Source organism: Euwallacea similis, chromosome 12 (genome assembly GCF_039881205.1).
Source record: "Euwallacea similis isolate ESF13 chromosome 12, ESF131.1, whole genome shotgun sequence".
Lineage (NCBI taxonomy): Eukaryota > Metazoa > Arthropoda > Insecta > Coleoptera > Curculionidae > Euwallacea > Euwallacea similis.
In genome coordinates, this window is record NC_089620.1 from 1,262,559 (window position 1) to 1,288,809 (window position 26,251).

Sequence of the window (26,251 nt, forward strand, 5' to 3'; positions counted from 1 at the left end):
GGTTTCAGGTTTAGATTGAGGTTAATTCAGATTCAGTTAACTTAAGAGCCAGATAAAAACTTTTTACGCCAAATATATTTGGATTCTACCTCAAATATACCTCGTTAGAATTTAGAGTTGTTCATGCAAATCATCTGCATACAAATAACGGTATTTCAAATTTAATCATAAGATATTAGATAATTTCATAATCGATAATAGTAATATAGCTATAGAAATAACTTTTATCATCGGTTTAATATGGCGTGTAATAAACGCAGCTTCGAAATCATGAATACTCAATCAACCGATATCTCGTAGGCGACGCCTCTTGAATAGAGTAAGCTGCTTGCAGCAGTTTGGATGCAGGAAACGAAAGTCAACAAGGCGGAAGCAGAAAAGCTGCAGTCTTAACGCATTTCAAGCCATAAAATACTATCAGGAAATTCCAGAAATAAATTTCGATTAGGTACGTGGAACTTGTTTAAAAATTGATGTTTCAGGCGTCGCGACGCCGAAGGAGACGTCTTTTTCTAAATTAGATTGAATCTTGTAAAGGTCGCACTAAATTTGACAAGAAATTTATATTTGTAGGCGTGAGGTACCGACAAAGCTCCTCATACTTTATCAGTTGCCGTTTTTCAACTAAGATTATATTGTCTCAATAACAGCTCATATTGAGTTGTCATTGAAAATCTTTTATAGTTTACGTTTCAGGCAGCAGTTCACTCTGGAGGCGGAGAAAAAGCAGAGCCATTTTTTTACCATTTAGGCGTCGTATATATTAGAGACGATGGTAAATGGGCCTTGTATCACAAACCAAGGTCTTTTGAGAGATTTATTTCCGATTTATGTAATTTAGGAAATTACTTTGACACCCTGTAAAGTGAAAACCAGCAACATTTTTATGACGCTTATTTAGTTGAATTTCTCTATTTTTTTATTCGCTAGTACTCAATACCTATTCGTACCGTTATTTCTGGAACACCCTGTGTATAATAAAGAAACCTGTCTCATGATTGGGCCTATCCCTTTCTTTTCGTCATGTATTCCCTTTTTTTCTCGTTTAAGGTGTAATTGATTGAATATTAAAAGTTATACATACTTAGGTAGGAGGTGACATAACCAAAAACCACATTCTAAACTGCTTTGTATTTAGGCCATTTTTTAATTTTTATTAGTATGTCATGTTTCCGTTAATGTTCCCCAGAGAGCGAACATGGACATTGTTATATTATATTATGCTTTTAGTTGCCTTCTCGATGACTTAAAACACTAAAGCCGAAACGTCGACGAAGTAGCCAACGCAGTCCCGGTTCGGGAGATTTCTTCCCTGAGTGTTTTAAGTCTGGAAGCGCCGCATTACACCGAAATTTAAGGCCGGTACATGATGAAAATGCGAATCTGCAGCTTAAAAATGAACAACAAAACTATCTGCGACATAATTTATGACAAACACCACACGCCTCCGGATTTTATGTTCCTAACCCTTCGACCAAAACATCGTCCCGGTGGTTTTATTTTGCGTCCCGTGGGAAAGCTCTTCACTCGCCGCACCTGCAGAGCTTTTCATAGAAAAATTACATGCAGTTTTCATACTACGGGTGCGAAATGGAGCGGAAAGAATGAGAGATAGTAGATCTTAATTTGCTAGACATTTAAGCCGTTTAGGTCGCTTTTAGTGAAAATGGCATGGAATTAAATAAAGCCTCCAAAAAACACACACGCATTAGCGAACGCTGGCAGAGAGTTGAGCCATCAAATATTAATACGTTTCAGTAAATTACTGTCCTGGTAAAAAGTTTGTCTCATGAAGCTCCCATTATGGCACTTTATGAGGGTGAAACGACCGGTGAAAGTTTTTATGAGCACAATTTATTACAAGCGGTGCCATATTGTTAAAGTTGTGCCGAAAAACGCCGCAAAAAGTAGTTCGCCCAAACCAAAATGTCGGAGTCGTTGCTACGTGATTACGAGCCAAGAAATATGTTTTTGATTTACTTTCGATGTCCTCGTTGAATTTAGTTTTCAGCGTAAACAGATCTCACCATCAGAAGAGAGAGATAAGAGAGATAGAGACGAAAGAAATAGAGAAAAAACTAGAAGGCGAGAGAAAGAGAGAAAGCGAGAGAAACAAATGTCTATAATTTAAACAAAATTTAAACAGATGAGGGCAATATCGGTTGTGTGATTTTCCGATTGCATCTTTCGAAACAAGAAAGTTATTTGATGTCGCTTGCGAGGAAAGTGGCGACAAGGGCGCAATTTTGTGCAGGTTTATACATGTAACTTTATACAATGTATACGTATGTTCCACTTTTAAAGGCATTTTTATGCTAAGGTCGTTGGAGAACACTTTGTTTAAATCGAATTTTCTTTCAAGTTCGTGTAGTTAGATATGCTATGTTGGGTATAAGGGAGAAGTTGTAAATAACAAAAAACAATGTCGGTTATTTAGCAAGAGAGGTTATGATTTATTCCGCGCACTTCTCATTTGGGGAATTTTTATTATTTTACACGCCCAAAAAGCTTGTTTAATTTACCCGAATTTACCTCAGGAGCGTGAGTTTTTCATACTAATTTGGCTACCGAGCCGCTCTTGAAATTTCATTAATATATAATAATAAGTAATATCTCAAAAACAAATATGTGCACAAATTTTTATTAATTAATACTAAACAGGATACTTACAAAACATCAAAAACACTGATTAATGATAGTAGGTACCTGCTAGAAAACCACTAGTGCATGTAGTCTGTTGCCATTACCTTACAAGGGCGATACTAGAACTTTGGGGTCAAATGCCTATGTGAGAAACAATGTATAGTATCAAAAGTAGTACTAAAAGTACCAAAAATATGGTTGAAGTAGGTTTCAGGTTTGCTGTATCCGGAAACTTGTAAGACCCATTTTCGTAATACCGAAGTAAGGTGATTCTGGCTGTATTTCGCAACTACTAATGGAATCCGGGAATATATAAAGAATGTATAAGATGACCTCCAAGGCAATAATTGGAGACTGGATAATCACGTTCGGATCACTCTAACTTCGAAATCTCAGGAACACTATTTCTTGCAAAAATAACCATCAACTTTTCTAACTTTAATTCATTTTTATTAGAAAATTCTAATGATTTACATATTAAACAATATCGATAAAACGAGCAATAACGAGACAGAGCAAGTGACTCACCACTTCACAAGAGACCAGTCGTACCTAAACCTAAAGGAGGTGTACAAAAAGGAGACATAACAAAAAACGGTTTACGACTTGGATATCATAAGACGCAGGTTATAACAGGACAAAACTAGTGATGTGGATAAATTAAGAAAATGAGGAATTTGACGAGGAACAGAAAGAAACTAAAGAAATAAGTCTCCAATGGAAAGAGCCCTAAAATTAGGATAAGTGAAGGACAAGGTTTCCTCCAAATTAAATAAAAAATCAAAGTATAATAATCTTGTCTCCTTGAGGGCTCTGCACAGCAAAGCCTCGTCCTTTTGCTACGAAGGAGTGTGCCTGTAAAACAAACTGCTAAATCAACCAAATAATCAACAAGAGATATTACACGACGAAAAACAAGACATGGACACAGAGACAGACAGCAAGAGATAATAAACTAGCAGGTAATTAGATACCACTGTGGACCGAATGGGTTCTTGGATTTGAGTTTTTTGTTAGCTACTGTTACTGCTGGAACACGCTACAGCTTCCTTACCGGTTAAAATAACATTTAATTCGCTAAACAAATAAAAACTTCAATAAGGCAACAAAAGTTCGGCGCCAACAATATGGCAAAAATAAATGCAAACAAATGTGGACGCGCTACAGTCCAACAGATAACGACAGATTTTCGTTGTGATTTTACTCAATATACCTTTCAGAGGATTTAATAGTGCATAAATTTCTGTTATAAAGAGGAGCTCTTTGACGAATGAAAACGGAATGATTATTCATGATATAGAAAAATATATATACATTTAACGAAAAAATAAAGTAAATAATTGAATGCATAGCATTGGTCCTCAAAGGGCTGTTAAGGTCAAGTGATTTTCGAACTACATCTGTTCGCGTTTGTATAGTTTACATAACGAGCAAAATAAAATGTCTTTTGTCTATATGCAGGACACGTTTTCGTCCCTTGTAAAGTCCTGTTCCGAATCTAGAATTTACGCATCATTAATCGCCTTGAAATCTATTGGTCTCTGCGAGGTCTGCAAATTAGTAAATGAATCTACGTTTGTCACCATAAACATATTTTTTTACGTCACAAGTTAAATAATTCGACCTAAAAGTGAAACGAAACGTTGAGAAAACCATATTTAATAAACATGCAGATTTTTCCCATTATGGTGGTTGAACTGCAAATATGGAATTTGCATTTTGACCCGTCTAGTTAAAATTGATGGAATGCTTGTTATGTAGTTTTCATCCCAATTTGAGTCAATAGGAAAACAATGTGAACCGACTAAAGCGATGACTATTATTTCCTAATTTTGTATAGGTAGTACACAATGATATTTTAGCCAAACTATTCGTGTAATCGTAACAATTAATCATTTTGATGAGGAATTTTGGTTCGGAACTTCGTTGCGAAAATGTGTCCAACATTCCACCATTATTTTAACAGACTTTTAAGCTTCAGCTGGAGCTGATATTATAATTTAAACCAAGCTAAAACGAAATACAGCTAAACTTTGCTTATAGCTGTTATATGGACCTCGTCTCCTTTGTTATGTTGCCCTCGTTGCTTCGTTTACAATATGACAAGAATTTTCAACTTTTTGTGATACGTTATTTCTCTGTATTTACTAAATATCATATACCTCTCTATTTTGCTGTCCAAATAGCGTGGAACTAGATTTTTAAGAGTGAAAAATGCATGGTCTTTTTGCCGACCTTGTGGTACTTATTTCGCACTATGCGCTGTGAGCCAAAAATTAGGTGAATTTGGAAGTCTCGAGAACTATAAGAGGTACAAGCATGGTCGAATTTGAATCTCTGAAAATATTCTCAAAACGAAAATTTATACTCGAAAACGCAAGATTTTGTTTTTTACAAAATATTGTAACTTAAAAACGAAAAAATTCAAAATCGTTTCCAAAATTTCGCCAAAACGGTCATTTAATTACTTCCAATTTAACCATTTTTCTAGCACTTATAGTTTTCAAGATTCCCATATACGTAGTCCCAATTTGGGCCACACTGCAAACGAAACTTCGAGCACCTATCTGAATGTGTTTCGATTTCAAAAATCAATTGAACTAATTGAGAGGTATCAAGCTGCCCTTAAATTTCATTTGTAACGTTTCAAGCGTTGCTTAGTTTAATTGTTTACATAAAAAGTACGAAAAACCCTACTTTACCGCACGCTGATTGCATTTAAATGAACGATGGAAAGCAGAACTCGGCCGGCAATCAAGGAAAGTAATGACATTTTGGCACGTGTTAAGCCACGTTCTCGCTGCCAGTCTAGCTGAATCATTTTTACTGATTCAGTTAAACTGAAAACGGCGATTAATGATTTTCATTCGTTCTTGTCAATTTTTGATTGGCCGGTTATATAAATTTAATCATTTGAAAAATACGGCTCTAATTAATTAATTAACTGTGATTATCTATAAACACATCGGTTTGCCCACCACGCTACTTAAAAATCTTGTATTGTGTGCATTTGGTGCATAAACGGTTTATAACGAGTTAATTACCATATCCGTTCCGTAAACGTTCCATAAATTATTAAAAAGAGAAATTGACCTGTAGGTACCCGTGAATAAAGCACTCAATTGCGTGTGTGAAACGGATGAATAATATATACGAAACGGATAAATGTGTGTCATGCACATGTGCGTGATGCACATCTGTCCGTTTACATACTTCCAGTTCTATCAATTGTATAGTTTGAAATTGCATGGAATATGTACGGAAGAGATATGCAATGAAAACAGAATGTATAGTGAAAATCAATCGTCCTGTACCGTTTACAATTTAATTGTGAAACTATTTCCTAGTCAAATTTATTCAGGGTCATTAGACAGGAATGGTAAGACGAAAAAATGTAATATTTCAATAAAAATTAATATGACAGAACTAAATCGCCCGGACTACACTGATTATAAAGCCCACTAGTCTAAAATAAAACACCAATTTTATTCGGCCTGAAACGCTCTTCATAGGTGATCAATACATCTGTTACACGTGCCGAGTATATGTAGAATATTTTTTCTATTACTGTGCTTAATTGACATTTTCCCGCACGCATTTGCGTGCGGGAACTAGTATTTTCCTGCACTGAGGCTGAGAGACGGGAGAGAGGGGTGATCGATTGCCGTAAACTTCACGTCATCTAATAGCAGTTGACCCATCATGGCTTTTCGCACGTCAGTGTCAATTGTTTGATTGCCCATAAACATTTTTGACATTGACACATGACACCGTGTTGCTGCAGCAGTTTTATTCAAATTTACAATTAAAATTATACTTTTTTAAATGGTTTGCCCCTTTGAAAGACGTTTTATTTCTGAACCGTAAGAAAATGGGATTTTATTTCCTAAAGGGGTTAGGAAATAGAACGTCTTTTTCCAACAGCTTAAACTGATATTGCACCAATTTCAAAGATGTTAATTTTTTTTTGTTCGGAAGCTGTTGAGAATGTCACTGTAATATAAATCAAAACTGCTTGAATAAGCGCAGGCATGCTACAGATTTTAATTCAATTAAATCAATTAGTTAATTAATTGAACATATTTAATTAAATCTTGTTTAGGACACAGATTAATCAAATGAACTTTTATTGACATAAACCTGCAGATAAATCATCTTTAAGGTAAATTATTACAAAAACTAATATTTTGATTATTATACTGTTTCTGTCAATTTTTGTTTTATTTTAGCGTTGCAGCCGAATTCATAGACATCAAACCACTAAATGAACTTGCATAAAAGTGCAATTTAATTATTGTAAAACCAGGTTTCCCGAGTTTAATACCTCGACTATAAAGCATTTACTCATCAGTGCTTAATTTAGTTTTGTAGTTTATTTGGCTGTAAAATACTAATCAAACGCTATCGGCAGTTTTAAATACGTATCGAGGACGTAAAAGCTTTTATTTCCCTCTATTGTAAATGAACAGACCGAGGCATTCTGAATTTTATTCCTTTTTTGTTACGTCGAAAGTTATTCGATATTTAATTCGGATTTATTTAATTCTATGACTGCACCATCTAAGAAAAAGTAATTCTGTTGTGTAAAGTTAATCAGAAATTATTAAAGTTGCTCATAAAGCGCGTCACAGTCCGTGAGTCGAGTGACGACCCGACTGAAAAAAAATTTCAGCGTTTGCATATACGACAACATTTTTAATTGATTTATTATAGTCCGGGCCTGGTTCATTAATAATTGCTGTCGAATCTAAACTTACCACAGGTTGGGTTTATAACATCATCTGCCTTAGTTTAGTTTCTGATCCAACGACCCCTACTGATGTATCAAGCATGATTTCCAAAAATTAAAAAAAAAACACAATTGAACCGTCCAAAGAATGTTTCTGAACTGCTCTTAAACTCTTTAAAGCTTTCTGACTCAATTTACGTTGGTAATTTCATTTCCTCTCAGGTGCATGAGGAAATTGCATGGCTTACTTCTGACATTGTAAATAGAAAGCCTCTAAACTTCTATGCCATGTGAATATATTTTTTTTATTTGACTAGAAAATTTGGACATTTTTTGCAGGACTATTGCGAATTAAGCAAAAATCCTGCAATGTAAGATTTAGTCGAGAGCATCAAGAAGGAAATCGCAAATGGTGCTGGTAGGATACTTTCTTGAAAGCTCAACATACGTGTCGTTGAAATTGCCTATTTCTGCCTGCACTTAATCGACTCGAGGTGAACCGACCTGACAAGATTCAATAGAATCAAAATTGGTCCCCGGAGTGCTTGAGTTAGTTCCGGGTAGACACAAGGTTAGAACGAGGTATAAAGTCGCCTTAATCTCCTCAGATTTTTCCAGAAACTATTTGCATTCATTCTCATGGCATCTTCTGTTTCAAACTAGAAATCGTCGTGAGATGCTTCACGAAGTTTACGTTTCTGAGAGTCGTTAGTGAATTGTAATGTTACCGTCAGTCTTAATGGTTTTAAAATATTCATTTCCCCATTCAAACTACACAGAATTTTTTTATGAACTTTAACTTTAAGCAAAAGTTTCTTTCTATGCTATTAGGAAATCATCAGAGGGACCTAAATTAACTTAAAATAGAAACTAAATTGTGAAGTTCAGTAAGGTCGCGAAATTATGTTTGGAAACAATATCGGTCTGGATCCCGCGCAGATATTTCGAGTTAATTCCTTGTTTCCAGTTTTAAAATTTGCATTTTAACGAGAAAATTATTTACATAAAGGCTGGGTTAGATTAAATTGCCTTTAGATTGGATTATGTTCAAAATTACCTTGACGGATGGAATTAAATTATAGGTAGTGAAGTATGTGCACAAGGATGAAGTCGACTATCTTCTTCCTGTTCCTAGTTAACTCCACCTTGTTGAATTGATTTGAACCATTTGATGATCGATCCAATTAAGTATGATGCGATTTGACTTTCGCATAAATTTAACTTTGAAAGAAATTTGATAATGTTATTATATTATTATGATCATTTAACTACTGGTCTACGATGGACCTGTATGCCGTGGATTGAACCTAGGCGACTGGAATTGCCCCGTGAGACCTGGGCGCCAGGAGCTCCCTTGTCTGATGTGGGCACTTAGGCACTTTTGGAAAACATTAACATGCTGTTTTTGCAATCACCTGAATCAAACTTCGTTATTACAATATAGGATATTAATTTTTATTGAAATTTAATACAACAAACGTCTGCTAGCAAACACATTCAAAACGTATTATACGGATGGAAGGAATATTCCTCCCAAAGCGAATTCCAAAATGCTGTATTTTCAGCCTTTCTATGATATTTCAGTTCTAAGTTTTCTCCTATATCAAGGTATTGCAAATTATCTTTATCCAAGGGTTCCCATATTACATTTTGCAGCAGTTCAGCAGAGTCATCTTCAGGCGTAGGATTTCTAAAATTATATAGTGTGTAACAATGTGAACATTATTAATTATACAGAATGTTCATTTGTGAAGCTCCACTATGAGGATATCAGTAACCATGAAAAATACGAAGTCGAGTAAATTTGGGTAATTTTGCGCAGCTTTTCTTCAACTTAGTCGACTTCGCTTCTTTTATAATAACCGACGCCTCCATGGTTGAAGTTCAGAACCGGACATATAGATTATACATATATACACAGGGTGTTCCTTAATGTCGTGCCAATATTTCAGGATGTGAGTCCTCAAGTCATTTTCATATGAACATATGTCTGCAGCAGCCCAAATTTTTAGATACAGAATGTTGAAATTTTTCTTTTCAAATGGTTGTTTTTAAATTTCTCAGAAAATACTTTAGATATTACTTTGAATTTTTGATGTGTGTTAATAGGACGTAAAGCTCCATGTTTTAATAAGAAAAGTAATTTTATCGCTAAAGCAATGACGTCCCTGTATATATGTCTTCCGATATTATTTACGAAAAAGTGGTACAACATTTATATTTTCTAGCGGAAACATTTTTTTTAATTAGGGTGGTTAATTCCATATGAAAAATGTCTCTTACGCTTTTCTCGTCAGACGAACCGTTCTTGATTAAAACCATAAAAATCGTCTTAATTCATTTGTTTATTTTAAGAATGTATTATAAGAGACTTTTTCCATAGAATTGACGAACCTTATCAGAAAAAATATTCCTACGAAAAAATGTCAGTAGCGTACCACTTTTTTCGTAAATAGTATCGGAAAACATGTATGTCGGAAGGCCACTGGTTAAGAAATAGAATTACTTCTCTTATTAAAATACGAGATTTTATGTCCTATTAACATGCGGCAAAATTGAAAGCAACATTTAAAGTACTTTCTGAGAAATTTAAAAATAACGATTTAAAAAGAAAATTTCATCATCCTGTAACTAAAAATTTGGGTCGTTGTGGACATGTGTTTATATGAACTTTTCTTTATAAAATGACCTGAGGAATCACGCCCTGAAATATTAGCATGACATTAAAGAAAACCCCATGTTAATTACTTAGTCTTAGCAAAATTAGTCCACAGTTTAACAAGCCTGCTCCTAGTAAGGTAGTCAGCTTCAGTTTCTATGGGTTTTGCGGAAATGTTGAACAGATACCCCACTTCATCGGCATGACCCACTTCTCCACATCCTACAATAGATGTGTTTTATGTTCATTCTTTTCGTAAAGCAAATATTTTACCAGGAATTTTGAGTTCCCCAGCACTGAGTGTTCCCACAAACGAGAATTCATAAAAGTAGACATTGCTGAACTCAGACTGGAGAACTGCGTGCTTAATCCCAGCTCGCACAAATGTGATATCGCTCGCTAGCTATAATTTTTTACTTATTAATTAACTACAAGAGCTGATAAAACGCCTCTTTCATTACTCTAATTAGTGAAGCAGGATCATCTTCAAAACTGCTGTTTCCAGCATAAGTTTCTTTTATTAATTTCGTTATGGTGTCATTCGAAACTCCGTCTTTTAGGTTCATGTTAGGTAATAAAAGATCTGGATTGGCATCAAAATATTTGGCCAAATCATTAACCTGCTCCATAGCTAAAAGAGTCACAGTCATCGCAGGTGCCCGATTTTTACACTGCAACTTACTCTGCACTAACGTCAATCCTTCTTCTGAGTTGGTTCCTATGATAATGGGCACCTTCGTTATATTTCCAGCTGCAATTTCCTCATACAACGGCCGGGTAATGAAGGGAGTTGGGTTGTCTTCTTCTACTTCAATAACTGGGTGAAACTAAGATGAAGATAAGATAACTTAAAGTTAGAAGAATTAGTACTTGACATACAGTAACACCCAAAAAATGCATTCCCAAGCTAATATTAACCAGTAGCTGACCATCAGCTGCTTGCAGGACTTCCTTAATTGTTTCTGAAGAACTTTCATCTGTGATTGTCGGATCTATTTGCTTCGCTACCGCTACTGCACCAGTTCGAGGGTTCGCTTGCATGTAATTCATCAGAGCGGTACCACTTTGCATTATGGCACTTTGAAACAGGTCTAAAAGAATAAGTTCAGCTTAGTCATTTGGGGAATCTGTTAATGGTATTGACGATACTTCTAGACATTGGGCTAATAATAAGATGGCCCACAGATATGGCCCCAGCACTTTCCCCGAAAATTGTAATGTCCATAGGGTTTCCACCGAAGAAAGCTATATTTTCTTTAGTCCATATCAAGGCAGCCAATTGGTCTTTCAGTGCAGCATTTCCGGGTACTATGCTGTCTTCAGTTGATAGGAACCCAAATATATCTGAGACAAGTAGATGTTTATAAAGGAAAATAGGGCTTCATACAAGGCTTACCAAGTCTGTAGTTGAATGTTACTACTATGACATTGTCTTCTAGTAAGGCAGTGGGATCAGTCAACGAGAAGTCTCCAGTTCCTATTACAAAGCCTCCACCATAGATCCAGAACATAACGGAAAGTCTGGCCTAGAATAAATAAAATCCGATACATTTGAGGGATGGTGCGTTAACTTTTCTTGCAATTTTAGTGGACGTTTTTCATAGACAGACTTTTTTTCATATAATTTGTTTCCTTTTAGAGAGTGGTAGAAAATCACATGTTAGCAGACAAATAAGGTCTTAAGTTACAGTTTTTTTTTAATTTTTTTCATAGAAGCTCCTCCAGTTTTCAAGATGTTTAGTTCCAAATAAAAACTTACATTTCCTTTGTGAGTCCACATCAATTGGTCAATTTGAAAACATTGAGTGCTATTTTTGAGGAAAGTTTTTTTTTTTGGTGCTCCACTAAAATGGTTTGTTTCCTGATGAATTGAAAAACTTTGTCGTGTCATATATTTTTCCACATTCATCATAAGTATTCCAGTAATTTATAAAAGTCTTAGAAAAATGATCCAATTTACCATGATTCTGAAGTAGGTAATCAAAATAACAACTCTTAGATAACCGTCAGGGCAAGCGAAGAGAGGAACAAGCAAACCTCTGATGTAAGTAGCCCATAGTGATGAAGGCATATTAGCAACCAGTATACAGAGTCAGTAGTCTCAATTACAGAAACTGTCACGCGCTAGATGTCAAAATTGTCAAAGTTGTCAAAAAAAATTATTTTATTAGGTGTACAACTTTGCTTCCGCCGTTTTTTTTCCGAATTTCGCGATTTTATTGTAAAAAACTAATTATACCTTTAGGATCCAAAGTATTGTCCATCGCTGGCCACTACTTTCTCCCATCTTTCGGGCAGCATACGAATCCCGTGTTGAAAAAATTGGACATCTTTTGAAGCGATCCACGATTCTATCCAATTTCTTACTTCTTCATAAGACCGGAAGTGTTGGTCAGCTAGCCCATGTGCCATGGATCGAAACAAGTGATAATCAGAAGGAGCTAGGTCAGGAGAATATGGCGGGTGGGGTAGGACTTCCCATTTCAATGTTTCCAAGTATTTCTTGACCACTTGCGCAACATGGGGTCGAGCATTATCGTGCTGCAAAATCACTTTATCATGTCTCTCGTTGTATTGCAGCCGTTTCTTTTTCAATGCTCGGCTCAAACGCATTAATTGGGTTCGATAAAGAGCACCTGTGATTGTTTCAGTTGGTTGTAACAGCTCATAATATATTACGCCGAGTTGATCCCACCAAATACAGAGCATGATTTTGGAACCATGAATAGACGGTTTGGCCGTCGACGTGGAAGCATGGCCGGGATATCCCCAAGTCTTTTTGCGTTTGGGATTATCGTAATGAACCCATTTCTCGTCCCCAGTCACAATACGATGCAGAAATCCCTTCCGTCTTTGCCTTGCAAGCAACTGTTCACAAGCGAACAGACGCCTGTCAATATCTCTTGGTTTCAACTCGTACGGCACCCAATATCCTTGCTTCTGAATCATTCCCATGTCTTTGAGGCGTTTTGAGATTGTTTGTTGAGTCACTCCCAATGATTGTGCCAATTCTTGTTGACTTTGACACGAGTCTTCGTCAAGTAATGCTTCCAAGTTCGCATCTTGGAAAACCTTCTTTCTTCCACCGCTATGTTGGTCTTCGACGTGAAAATCACCGTTCTTGAAGCGCTGAAACCACTCACGACATGTCCTTTCACTAATAGTGGCTTCCCCATAAGTATCTGAGAGCATTCGATGAGCCTCAGCAGCAGATTTCTTCATATTGAAGCAGAAAAGTAAAACCTCCCGCAAATGACGAGAATTTGGCTCGTACACTGACATTTTCAATTGCGAATAACTTTATGATGAAGACACAAATAGACTAATATTTTTATGAGGTTATGTTAACAGGTGCCCAAGGCTCCTGCATGCCCACATGGGGTTATTTATTTCGATCATTACTTACCGCTACATACATCTATTCAAAAACGGCGGAAGCAAAGTTGTACACCTAATATTAATTTCTAGAGAGACTGACTCAGCATAATCCAAAATTTTCTGAGAACACAATGATACGGTCACTCATCGAAATTCGGTAAGCAATCTATACTTAATAGCACTGCTTTGCACTTATCCATTGTGTGTTATGGGAAGATTAAATAGGTACTTATAAATTTTCTTAATAATTGTCCTTATTTACTTACACTTGAATTTGCTGGTACTGGGGAATATACATTAATGTACAAACAATCTTCGCTGTATCCGTTTGTTGAAACAGGGTCAATTCCATAAGATACAAGAGAAAGGCACGCTGGAGAATCTTTAGATCCATCCAGAATGTCGGTCCAGGAATCGGGCCTAACTGGAGGCTAAGTAAAACAGTATATTATAAGTATATAAGAAAACCTTGATTGAAATATTTATAAGGGCTTTAGAAAGTCTTATACAACAACATTTTTTACCTGATTTAACCTGAACTAACCTAAAGTAATGGACGTTTTTAGATATCAAAGAGTGTTATGAATATGGCACCTTGTTTAGACATGTCGCTATTGAAATATATATAATATTATTTCCCTAGAAACCATATACGTATCGTAAAGACCGCTTTATGCACGCTGGGCATAAAACCATTATGATGCATGCTTAAAAAAGTCGGTTTGCTTATTTACCAGACCAAAGTGATAACAATGTCGTTCATCATACCTTTAGCGTGCCTACAAACGATCTTTTTGATGTATACAGGGTGAGTTTTTTAAGTGTGTTACGTAAATATCTCTAAAGTTATGAGTTTTAGAAAAAAAAGTTTCAAATAAAAAAGGGATTATATGAAAGGGGGAAACTTTTGGCATCATCACTATTTCGATTCAAGTTCATCTTCAAGCTCTAATCAAGGTCAACTTTGTTTTTTCAAATGGAAACCTCACAATTTTTTGACATATTCTGATTTGTTGTTCAAAATAAACATGTTTTTACTTGAAACATTTTTTTATTCATTTGATAGTTTTGGCACAAATTGACATTTTTAAAGAATTTTGTTTTAACGAAAATGCTTGTATCGATACATCCAAGAGAAGAAACTTAAAAAAAACATAATTTTTAAAAGAAATTGTCTACACTGAAGTACCAACAACTGCTGAAAACATGAAAGAAAGAATAAGAGTAGCTTGCCGTAACATTCCACCAGAAACATATTGGAATATCCAACAGTCGTTCAAAATGAGGATCGCTAAATGCATTGAAGTAGAAGGACATCATTTTGAACACTTATTTGATTGAATTGTTTAAAAATTATGTTTTTTTTAAATTTCTTCTCTTGAATGTATCGATACAAGCATTTTCGTTAGAACAAAATTCTTTAAAAATGTCAATTTGTGCCAAAACAATCAAATGAATAAAAAAATGTTTCAAGTAAAAACATGTTTGTTTTGAGCAACAAATCATAATCTGTCAAAAAAATGTGGGGTTTCCATTTGAAAAAACAAAGTTGACCTTGATTAGAGCCTGAAGATGACCTTGAATCGAAACAGTGATGATGCCAAAGTTTTTCCCTTTCATATAATCCCTTTTTTATTTGATACTTTTTTTTCTAAAACTCATAACTTCAGGGATATTTACGTGACACACTTAAAAAACTCACCCTGTATATTATGACTACTAGGGAGAAAATGTTAGAAAGATTTCATCCCGGCAGGTCTAAACGCTTTGACACATTCATAACACACACAATACTATTACTGTATTTCCAAAATGAGAACCTGAAACCTGAGGTCCCCAAGAGGTGGCTTAGCATAGGGAATATGTCTCCAGGTGTAAAATTCTTTTCCATTTGAAGAGGTGTAAGTGGTACCCTGCACCTTTCCATCTTGGATTTCCACTATAAGATCATCTGCCTAGAATTGTAATGCTGGTTCAAGGTTGAGCTCAACAATAGAAATATAGTAACTTACAGCAAAGCTTGGCGACAGAAGCCCAAAGAGAAGAACCAAAGCCCACCACATCTTGATAATATTTTCAACTTGTTTAATATGTGCTTCAAGTAATAATGTAATTATCGTAGCACCACGATTTATATTTGGTTGATCATCTGATAAGAAATAGATAAAAAGTAACAGTTATAATAATTTTAAGAATAACCTATAAGGGTTCCAATAATATGTGATCGGAGAGCTTTGAAATATTTCGGCATTTCAATTTACCTTGTATAATTTGTTCCTGTAATTACGCGATAATGATACCTCCGAGCAAGTACTCATAATATATTTCTATATAATAATGAATTTATTATTCAAATTTAATTAGAAAAAAGACTGATGAAGTAAACAGCCTTATTGAATTTCATTCTCTATTTATTTAACTATTAATTTTATTAATAATCAGTTGCAATCAATAAAATGGCCGCAAAGGAAATTTGCTTGCAAGTTTTCATTTCCTCCAAATTCACATTCATTGCGCTTATTTATGCGGAAGCGACAAAAAATTTCAAACTATTTCTCGTAGGAAGGAAATATTCTGTTCAATTAATTTTTGTTTATACAGGGTGTCCCAAAAACAAACTATACAACTCCTTTATGGCGTCATTAAAGAGAAGACAAACAGAAACAACGGCGCAGAGGGCTAATACCAATACTGGCATTAAACTACATGGTGTCCCAAATAAAGTGAGCTTCATTAAGATTGTGAAAAGGGTAGAAGATGCAGGCTGGTTTAGAGTGGAAAACATGTACGGGACCCATAAAAACTTGACCAAAGATCGCTTAAAAACTTTTACGTTATGACTAAACTATAAACTCTTCGAAACTTTCGATTATTGACAACTACGAATTAAATTATGTTGAGGATTTTTTTCCAAACTTCTAGATATTGAGCAACCATCCCCATTTAACTAATTTTTTGGGACGCCCTGAATATATTTTTTTGTTATTACTTTTCAAACGAAAAACATGTAATAAATTTCGCTAACTGTAATAATTACCATAATAGTATATATACATCAAAGAATGTTTTACACCACTATAATTTTCTGTAATGGAAGACGTCCAAATTAAAATGGTTGAAGATCACAAATACAATGTCTGTGAAAGCAAAAGACAAGGAAAGATTCTAATCCGACAAAAACTGACACCCAATAAAAACATTTTAAAACATTGATAACAAATTTGGTTAAATGTTTATCTTTATTCTGCATGCCTGCACAGTTATACACACCTCTAGTGAATAGAAAATTTGGTAAAAATACCTCGAAGTTCAATTTCAACTTTTTACCGCACTCGTATCGTTACGTTCCGTTACGTTGTTTAGGACTACCCATAAGAGAAGTTGCACGTGAAGTGGGCAGAAGTCACAGTGATGTTGTAAAAACCTGGAACCGCTATCAGTTAACTGGAGAAGTGAAAGATTGTCTTCGGGCAGGTCGTCTTCGTGCCACATCAGCAGTTGAAGACCTATATCTGCCAGTTTTGACGCTCAGAAGCCAATTCCAAAACGCATCAGTTCTTCGCAGATCGTTCTTTGAGGTCACTGAAACGGTTACATCGACTTACACTATTAACCGCTATCGCAATAATCACTTAGGTGCAAGGCCTTTGTGGCAAGGATTAGCTTCAACGGCACGTCACCGTACAGCATCACACATCTGGGCAAGAGCACATGAAATGTGGGATCTGGAACGCTGGTACTGTACTCTTTATAAATGAAGTGCGAATTTGTTTAATGCCTGATAGCCACCGCCAATATGTATGGAAAGAATCTGGAAATGTTGAATGTCTTCGCTATTCCTCATGTGCAGCGCGGAGGCGGCTTTGTAATGTTCGGGGCTGGTATCATCTACGGAAACGGGACGCAGCACATCTAAATCCAGGGCATAATGACGACTGTACTATATCTAGACACTATCCTGAGATCTATCGTTGAGCTTTTCCCTTAAAATTTTGGTGATGAATTTGTCCTGCAAGGTGATAACGCTCGGTCTCATCATGCTCGAATCGTCAACGAGTGCATCCAAGAAGATAGGATTGAACGATTGGAGTGGTCAGCATTATCGTCTGACATGAATCCAATTGAACACGCGTGAAATCAACTGAAAGATGCGCCGTAGACACCAGCCGCAAGACATTGAAGAGCTTCAACGTTCAGCAATTGAGGAATGGGAACATATTGAACAGTAACGCTTCAGTGACTTAATCGACAGTATATCTCGTCGGGTAAGAGCTTGTAGCCTTGCAAGAGGTGATATAACCCTTTATTGACCGTTTTAATAAAATTCATGTAAAAAAATTATAGATTTTTTTTGCATTTTAATAAATTCTGTCTTTTTCATTACGCAATTTGTACTCGAACTTATACTTACTGTCTCTAATGTTAATGCCAATACCAACGCTCAATTCTTACAATTTACTGATGGTGTAAAACATTTTTTGATGTGTGTATAAGGTGTTCATTAAACATACATCAAAAATTCAAGGGATTATTCCCTGGACTATTTTAAGAATATTTTGTCCTTTGATGATTTTAAAAAGCCTCCTTGTTTCAAAATTACAGGGCGAGAACAATTTTCAACTATACCAACATTGTATTACCGAACATTATATTTAAAACTTCCTAATTTACAAGAACTGTTGAAAATGGCTACCTCCAGCTAAGACGCAGGAGTTTAATCTTTTCCTCATTGCCGAATGCTTTCAAAAACACCAGGCTTATTTCTTATTCAATTATTCCCAGCAGTTAATCGATTTCTTAAATCTTCTTCTTTTTCCACTGGAGTAGCATAAACTAATGACTTTAAAAGGTCTTATAGGAAATAATCCATGGAATTTAAAGTCAGAGATGGAGCAGGCCATAAGTGAGGTTCATCTTGACCAATCCAGCAATCTCCGTATGTTCAACAAGAATTAATGTTGAAAACTATCTTCAAACACTTCATATGGATTTTCTTGAGCCCACACATGGTTATAGTGAAAGTTCCTTATTGCACTTCTTGAAAAATTCGTTTCATGGGTAAAAAGAATCAGTGTTAACAGTTGAGAGATTTGAACCGATGTGTGCAAAAGCGATTGACAAAATGTTATACGTGAGGGAAAATTAGTAGGAAGAAGTTCCTGGACGCATTGCATTGGCCTTTGTGGTCTTCCACTTCGTTTCAATTTCGTGCCTGTTTCATGAAGAAGTTGATGAATACTTTGGAAAGTTTTTCTATCAGAAACATTACGGTCAGGAAATCGTTCAACGAAGAACCGCTTAGCTTTTAATGAATTTCCGTCAGCAAGTTCCTAAATGAAATGCATCTCAGTCAAGTCGGCGTTCGTATAGCGATTCATAATAGAGGACTTCATTAACAAAAGTTTAACTATTAAAATAATGTTGTGATCGGATTGTTGTTAAGAGATGAAAACGCATTCAAAAAAATTATACTCGGTAAACTCAGTACAATACGTCATATATTGCTATAATCGAACATTTTTCTAACCCTGCATGTTCAGAACAAGAAGGCTTTTCAATAATCATCAAAAGACAAAATATAAAATTATATATCTTAAATAAATCCTTGAATTTCTACTGTATGTTTAATAAACACTCTATATACTAGAAAATATGGAGAACTATTCCATTTGACACAACTCCATGCACGCCAGGCCATTATTGGTTTCGTACTATTTGGCGCTCATCAGACCATTGTAGACAAATAAAAAGAACCAGAGGTCATAGAGAAAAACTCTATAATTCATGGCCGTTCAGGATATTAGCCCTGGGAGTGGTTGCTTCTGTGTGTCTTCTTCTCAACCCACGCACACGAGACTCTTTGCCTGCGGCCGTCTGATGAATTTTCTGAGTCTAATATTGAACGTGTGCGAATCACATTCAGTAGAACATCTAATTTCACAAAAAGGATGTTTGACTCATCACAAAAATCTTGCAATTACGATCAAGTTTTGTATTTTTTATAGTTTCGAATGGTTGGTCTTGATCTCGCTTCTATAGATCTAGCCTTGGTCTTGCATTCTTTCTTTGCAAGACTGTAAGATCAAGACTTTCAAGATTTTTTCTCATCATTGGTTTTCATTCAGGTGAAAAACGTCTGCTTTCCAAGGGCGAATCAAGAGTTTTTAAAATGAAATGCAGGACCTTTTTGTACCATGCGTTTCCATTTTCAATGGAAATTTTATTACGACAACGTAAAAAAAGTATTCCTCCTCCTGTGTTATTTTAAGCGAAAAAATATTTTTCACCCCTAGGGATATAACAATGACTGGGACGCGTGACGCCATTCGTAGGAGTATTGTTGGAAGCATGCCAGTAGTCCATTTCAAAAATGCATACTTAATAATAGTCACTCAACTATGACGTGTAGCAAAGTGACAGATGACAATTGAATGTTTTATAACCTACCTATATCTGTTAAATAAATAGTTACCGCGCTCTCATAGGAAACATCCGCATACATGTATGATGTACGTTTACAAAGGAGACAATATCAGGGGCTTCAATTCTGGCATGTCTAGACACTGGCAAATTGACGACGAAAACAAGCTGAAATTTGCCAAATCTAAGGGGGATAATTCTGTCACGTCAAATTTTATACACCAGAAGCACATAATTGTAAAATTTGGTCCACTAGATGGAGGCACCTTGAATAGATACCTACTCTTTAAACTGAATGCCAAGATTAATTCTCCATTTCACGTCTAGATTCTAGAAATAGCGCGTAATGCTTTATTGGGTATATATATTACAGTCATCTAAATTTCAAAATTCTGCTTGATCCACAATAATCCGGCAATGTTCGAATTACATTTCAATCGCATCATCAAAAGGGAGGCAATATACGACTAAGCAACTAAGCATTATCCTTCCTTTACCGTTAAACTCAATTCCATCCAACAAACACTTTCGAGAGTAACACTTGGCCTTCGGGTTACGAACCCATAATCATGCAATTAAACCCTAAAAATTCCAGGAAAAATACTTCTTCCATGATTCAACTTCTTGAAGCCTGCACTTAAATGCAGACAAACACTCAACGCCGAGGATAACAAAGACAGGGCGCTATTAAAAAAAAGAGAAACCCTGCATCTGCTGTGAAGTTTAAGTGCAAATTAAATTAACATTTCTAAGTTGGGTCAACTTCGTCTTCGAGATAATCATTTTTAATCGCATTAAGGGCTTAAATCCCGACGAAGTTTCGTTAACGTTCACTTTCGGGGTTAAAAGGGGACATGTCGTACATGAGGAAACCTTATATGGAAACTTCCAGGGATTGAAAATTGCAGCGTAGACACTAGTGGTAGCTGAAAACCAGAATATAGAAAGGCAGAAATTTCTGGATAAATAGATCCAGATCCGGTTAGAAACCAGTGGGCTTAAACGGAAGTTAAGATTAGGCATAAATTTATGCAGCTGGTCCCTTTAAACTTGCTCTAAATCTCCGGAACTTAGCCTTTCGCCTTCGAAGAATTAGGTTTAATGACATTATTCCCCTTAAACATATTATTGACGTTCCAAATAGCATGTCTACGTCGGAGCGACGTGGCTTCTGCCGACGTCGGATGGCAACGTTGTCACGACCAGGTGCCGGCTCTCTTCTACTAAATGGGGAGTCGAATTTCTAGTCAAGCTAACGTCAGACTCTGACTTTCCCGCAGGCAGGGTGGGTTCTAATAATTATACTTTTATCAACGTTGCCTTGATTGATAAACACTTGAGGATTTTTGGTTAATGTTTTACAATTAAGAAAATCTAGGGAAGATAGGTTTCAAATGGACGCCCTGTATAACTAATTTCTTAATAAACACTATTTTCCTCCAAGTATACACGTAACATTTAATAATATTTTAAAAGCGCGTCTCAAATAAAATTTGTTTAATCACTTTATTTGTCAAAGTTATAAAAAATATATTATTTTTACTTAATTACATAGTTAAAGTATTCTGGCGTTCAAGTCACTTCAGCCTCATTAAATAATCCTTTTTTCATCAATAGGCTTTCTCGCAAAAGTACTTGGGTTCACTCGATCTACTCACAATATCCGAGACATGTTCGATTGATGATAGATCTGGAAATCGGGGTGGCCAAGGTAACAAATTAATTTCATTTTGTTAACAAATATACATATTAACCTGAGCCACATGTAATCGTGTATTACCTTGTTAAAAAACTGGATTGCGGAGTGTTCTGAAATAGGATAGAAGATGCTGCTCCATGACTCCTTAGATGTATCGTTGAGCGGTCATATTGTCTTTGATGAAAATCCAAGGTGATGTCCTATCGTGAGCTATAGTATCACACACCATTATCCCTACAGTCTGCTATTCATCCCTCTGGATTGAAAATTGAATATAGAAATAGACTGAGTTTAACAATTTTTAGCATTTACATAGAAGTACATACGATGAATGTAAAGTAAGTAATAAAATTGCAAAATTTGCAGGTAAAGCTACTTTGCGGTCATTCCACTTGACTACACAGTTTGTCTCAAAGATGCCGAAGTGTTTTCCCTATCTTTGAATACAATCAATTGAATAACGACAAAACCGATTTGCTTGCAAATTTCCATTCAATAATTTTTGTAACTCGCAATTTATTGTATTTACCTACTTCTATTATTTATCCTAAATTATTATTAAACACCTAAATGACATACACTGTTGATAATATAGCTAATTGTTTATTCTTAAAAATGAAAAAACTATGTTCAGTTCCATAATAGGAATTTTCTTGATTATAATCGAAAAAAGACTAAAACAATTGAACCATGAAGTATTTTACGTCACTGAATTCGGAATAAAAAGGTCTTTCAGGATTTATATATGAGAACATCAGAGCCTTATTTAAAAAAAATGAAGTTGATGATGGTTCTGCTAAGACGAAACGTCGAATTGAAAAGTAAACAATGCCACGTTAAAGGGCGTTCAAAGTTGCTGTGGAGAAGTGCCATCGGTTTTGGTTTACGTCTAGTATTAACTCCAAAAAAAAAATGTAAAATTAAAAAATCCAATTTTTTCAAAATATCTCGGAGATTTCTAAACGGCATTTTCTTATGCCTTTCATTACGCAACTTTTCTCTCATTAACCAAATCTGTATCTCTTGCCGTGTCCAAGGTCTGTATAGTGGCCCTCCTTATCTCGGACACAGTGTATGGAAGGGTCCAACCTTATACTCATCTACTCAGATAAAATAGCGTCCATTTTGACTAGGTATGACCCACCTTTTGTTTAAACTCCTGCCCTTTCAGTCCTCATTCCTGCTATGTTTTGGCAAAATGCCTGGAAATATCCGCGATGATACATGTCGTATCCCTCGCATAACATTTATTGGAATAAATGAGTCATCAAAATTGAAAATTAAATGAGATTCAGACATTATTTTTAATTCTCTCTCAATTATTTACTAGTGAATTGCAATTAAAACGGCATGTAACATAAACAAATTACGGAAAGCAAAGTAAGAAAACTAATTAAGTGTTGTGGACCAGTGTAGCTTTTAACGTAAGCTCGAAAGTTTTGTAATTAAAATCCGAATGGACGCTATTTAGATTAGAATTCACCGAGATTTTGTTGTCCTTTTAATTCATCAATTTAATAGAAGTCCTTTCTAGTATCAAGTTCTTTCATTTAGAGCATTTGATGGAGAACTGGAGAGCAGGTGCTTTTTGCATATCAACTAGGCCGGCACTGATTAAAAGGGTTAACTTTAATAGCCCTTATTCCCGCATTAAAAAAAGGCGAATCCCCTAACTAAATCGGAGAGACATTAAACTTTTCTTTTTTACATTGAATTTTATTATGAAGTTGCTTAATGACTGGAAAGTTGAAGCTTTAAAGAGTCGTCGTAAATTATTTCGCATGAATTTTAATAGAGCATTTAAAAGAAATTATTCGGGGAGCCCCACAATGATCGCGCCATTGGCGCATGCCCGAGTGCATCTTCGCCACGTCCAATCCCCGCCCTCCATAAAATTTTCAAATATTAATTATGGAGAAATGGATTAAAACCCAGCTGGAAGAAAATCATTTAGTCAAACGGTTTTTGAGTCGACAAGGGAACAAATGATGTAATAATAGGCAGTTCGTGCGTCGATTTGATATTCATTTCCCCCAAAAAGAAACATTAAGGGAAAAGATTAATGTTTCGAACAACGCTTCGTTCTAGAGCTTAACTGTTTTTTGTATGATAAGCAGAATTAATTAATCTAACTGTCCGTTAGGTAAAGGGCATTAAATAACTCGAAATTCCTTACCTTTAAGTCGCCTAAAAATTGAATTCTCGACGGTTACGTTATAAAAATGTGTTCCTAATTATTTTTCGAGGAATACAGTGGAAGACCATAAAGCGTAATAACCGACATTACAAAGACTTAAGCATTATGAATCCGCGCCTAACAAGCCATTTAAAATCGAAATTAGGCCAGTAATTTCCCCTTAGGAATATAAATGGTATTTTTGCGCAACAAGCGGCCATAAAAGCTTCGAGTTGCGAATTAAACCGAAACTACGGAAGTCAAAAATTGGTGTTATAATTTTTGTGAATGATGATAAGCAATTCATTACACTAAGTGTTACGCTGAACTATTCAAAATGATGGAATACACACATTTGGCGTGTATGTAACCTGCTCAGTCCTTTTTCCCAGTTTAAGCCATTCGGCTTATGCTCCACGGCCCCAGCTTCAATTGTCAGCCCTCTAACGGTCAGCACCCCATCAACTTGCAATCCACCCTTCCAAAATCCTTGGGTCAGACATGCCTCCTCACAAGATCCAATATACCCATGCCCATCCATCATCTCCTCTTGCCTACCCCCACTGCAACCGCATTATCCCCCGTAATTAAGAGTTATTTCCTCAGGCTGCCGCATGTCCAAATTTGCTTGGAACTTGTCCTTATCGAAGCTGATAGTACCTTTAAGGTTCTGGCCAGCTACAATTGCCCTCTAGTTCTTGAGATACACAGTAAGACTTCTGATGATGGGGCGGTTGTTCAAGGGAAGAGATCACCCATATCCGGGCCGATTTGTTGGCTCAGGATTCTGAATGGGCGATGGGTGGATGAAGTAAGTTGTCTGGGAAATATGACAGCAGAGACATGGGTGCTTACCGTTTAATAGAATTAAATATCATAATTATTTTGCTATGTTCCACAGCAGCGTATACAGCAACTAGGGAATTTCGTTTAAAAAGTGCTTTTTTAAATTTTTTCAGTAAACGTTATTTGGTTTCAGGAAAAAATGCACCGACGATGGTTGGGCGGATCTGTGTGTTAGTTTAAATTTATTTTACTGGCTCTAAATCTCACTTATCCCTGAGGTATGGCATGGCAAAAGCGCTCATTTTTGAATTAGCACAAAATTTGTTTTTTTTTTACAAATTAGCAAAATTATTAATCTAGAAATAAGAGTATTAAAATTTATTCACTCTTTAAAATCAATTTTTCTACGCTCTCCTTTACTACATTTGCAGGATTTACCATTTTGTGTGTGCACTCTGTGGGCTATTTCATTTTATGAAAAATGTGTATGGAATTCACTCACTCTTCAAAATCAATTTTTTTCATCATGCCCTCCTTTACTACATGTATAGAATTCACAATTTTGTGTGCATTGTGCGGGGCATTTCATTTCATGAAAAATGTATTTGGAATTTACAATACAATTTAAGTTACGGTTCCGTAGAAAAGCGGAGCCGTAATCATTGGTTGTATTATGGCGTCAATATTCAATGTCAATTACGATCATACCTACCACCACCCGAGAAGCTACATGAACGTAGAACGTACGGACAACGACTTATTGCGGCCGCTATATTACGGCGCCGCTTTCCTAAGAAACCGTAGCTTTAATGTGAAAAGAAGGAAATGAATAGCGCTCACTGATGGGTTGCTACTGCTTTCGTTGCCTGTTGCTGGAAGAGAGATAAATCAGCAAAAAAGAAGCACATACATAGTCTACAATAAAAGATATTCATTTGTACAAAGTATGTCCACGTTAATACACAGAGTGTTTCCTAAGTAAGATCTATAATTTCAGGACACAATTTCTTATGGTATTTAAAAAAAGTTTCTATAAACATGTGATCGGGAACTCTTAGACTCCGAGATACAGGGTGTTGAAGTAAAAAAAAAAACATTTTTTATTTGAAACAAATTTGGAACAGTCAATGCTAGTTTCTTAAAATTTTGCATTTTTTACACGTTGGTAAAGTGCTGTATTTTTAGTATAATCAATTTTTGTCTGCTGCCAGTGGCGTAGTTAGGCGTGAGTCAATTGATGTTCTCGTTATAAAATGTAGAAAGCCAATGGATTTTTAAATATTCTTATTATTTTCGGGTTCTCCTAACATTTTACAACAAAAAAGGTCTCTTTATTTTTTTGCCTACAAACTAACCTATTCTTAGAAAAAAACTTATTTATTTAATTCAGCTGTAATAAAAATAAGAGGCAAGTATTGTATGCAATTTTTATTGTCTTACTTACTTGTTTGGCAACGAAATTGTTGGTATTTTGCTAGTTATTTCTAAGTTGTGAATCACAACTGTGGATTAGAAAATAAAATTCAAAAATGAATAACTTTGCTAACGCTAAAATAATTTAAATGCATTTCATCTACGGTTTGGCAAAAATTGATAGAGAGAGACAATCAATGATAAAACGATGGGAATCGTACCTTTTATCAGAAAGTGGCCATTTTCCAGCCTCCTTCTCATTCATATTTGCTGACCAATTTTGTAAGAATAGGCTAGTGTTAGGCAAAGAAATCGAAAAAGCTTTTTTGTTGTAAAATGTTAAGAGAG

At 35.6% G+C, this 26,251-nt stretch overlaps 2 protein-coding genes across 2 annotated transcripts in view; one reads left to right on the forward strand and one right to left on the reverse strand.

The window, feature by feature from the left end:
- Positions 1-26,251, forward strand: part of LOC136412633 (lachesin-like) — a 204,739-nt gene that overhangs the window by 47,844 nt on the left and 130,644 nt on the right. The window lies entirely within an intron of this gene.
- On the reverse strand, positions 8,858-15,496 carry LOC136412649 (juvenile hormone esterase-like). Its single transcript, XM_066395787.1, has 11 exons — positions 15,422-15,496; positions 15,230-15,364; positions 13,676-13,840; positions 11,428-11,557; positions 11,181-11,375; positions 10,911-11,122; positions 10,714-10,858; positions 10,493-10,662; positions 10,305-10,434; positions 10,121-10,253; positions 8,858-9,062 (listed from the first exon to the last, which is right to left on the reverse strand). Exons 1-11 carry the CDS (start codon positions 15,470-15,472, stop codon positions 8,870-8,872), a joined length of 1,659 nt encoding a protein of 552 aa, XP_066251884.1. The 5' UTR covers positions 15,473-15,496; the 3' UTR covers positions 8,858-8,869.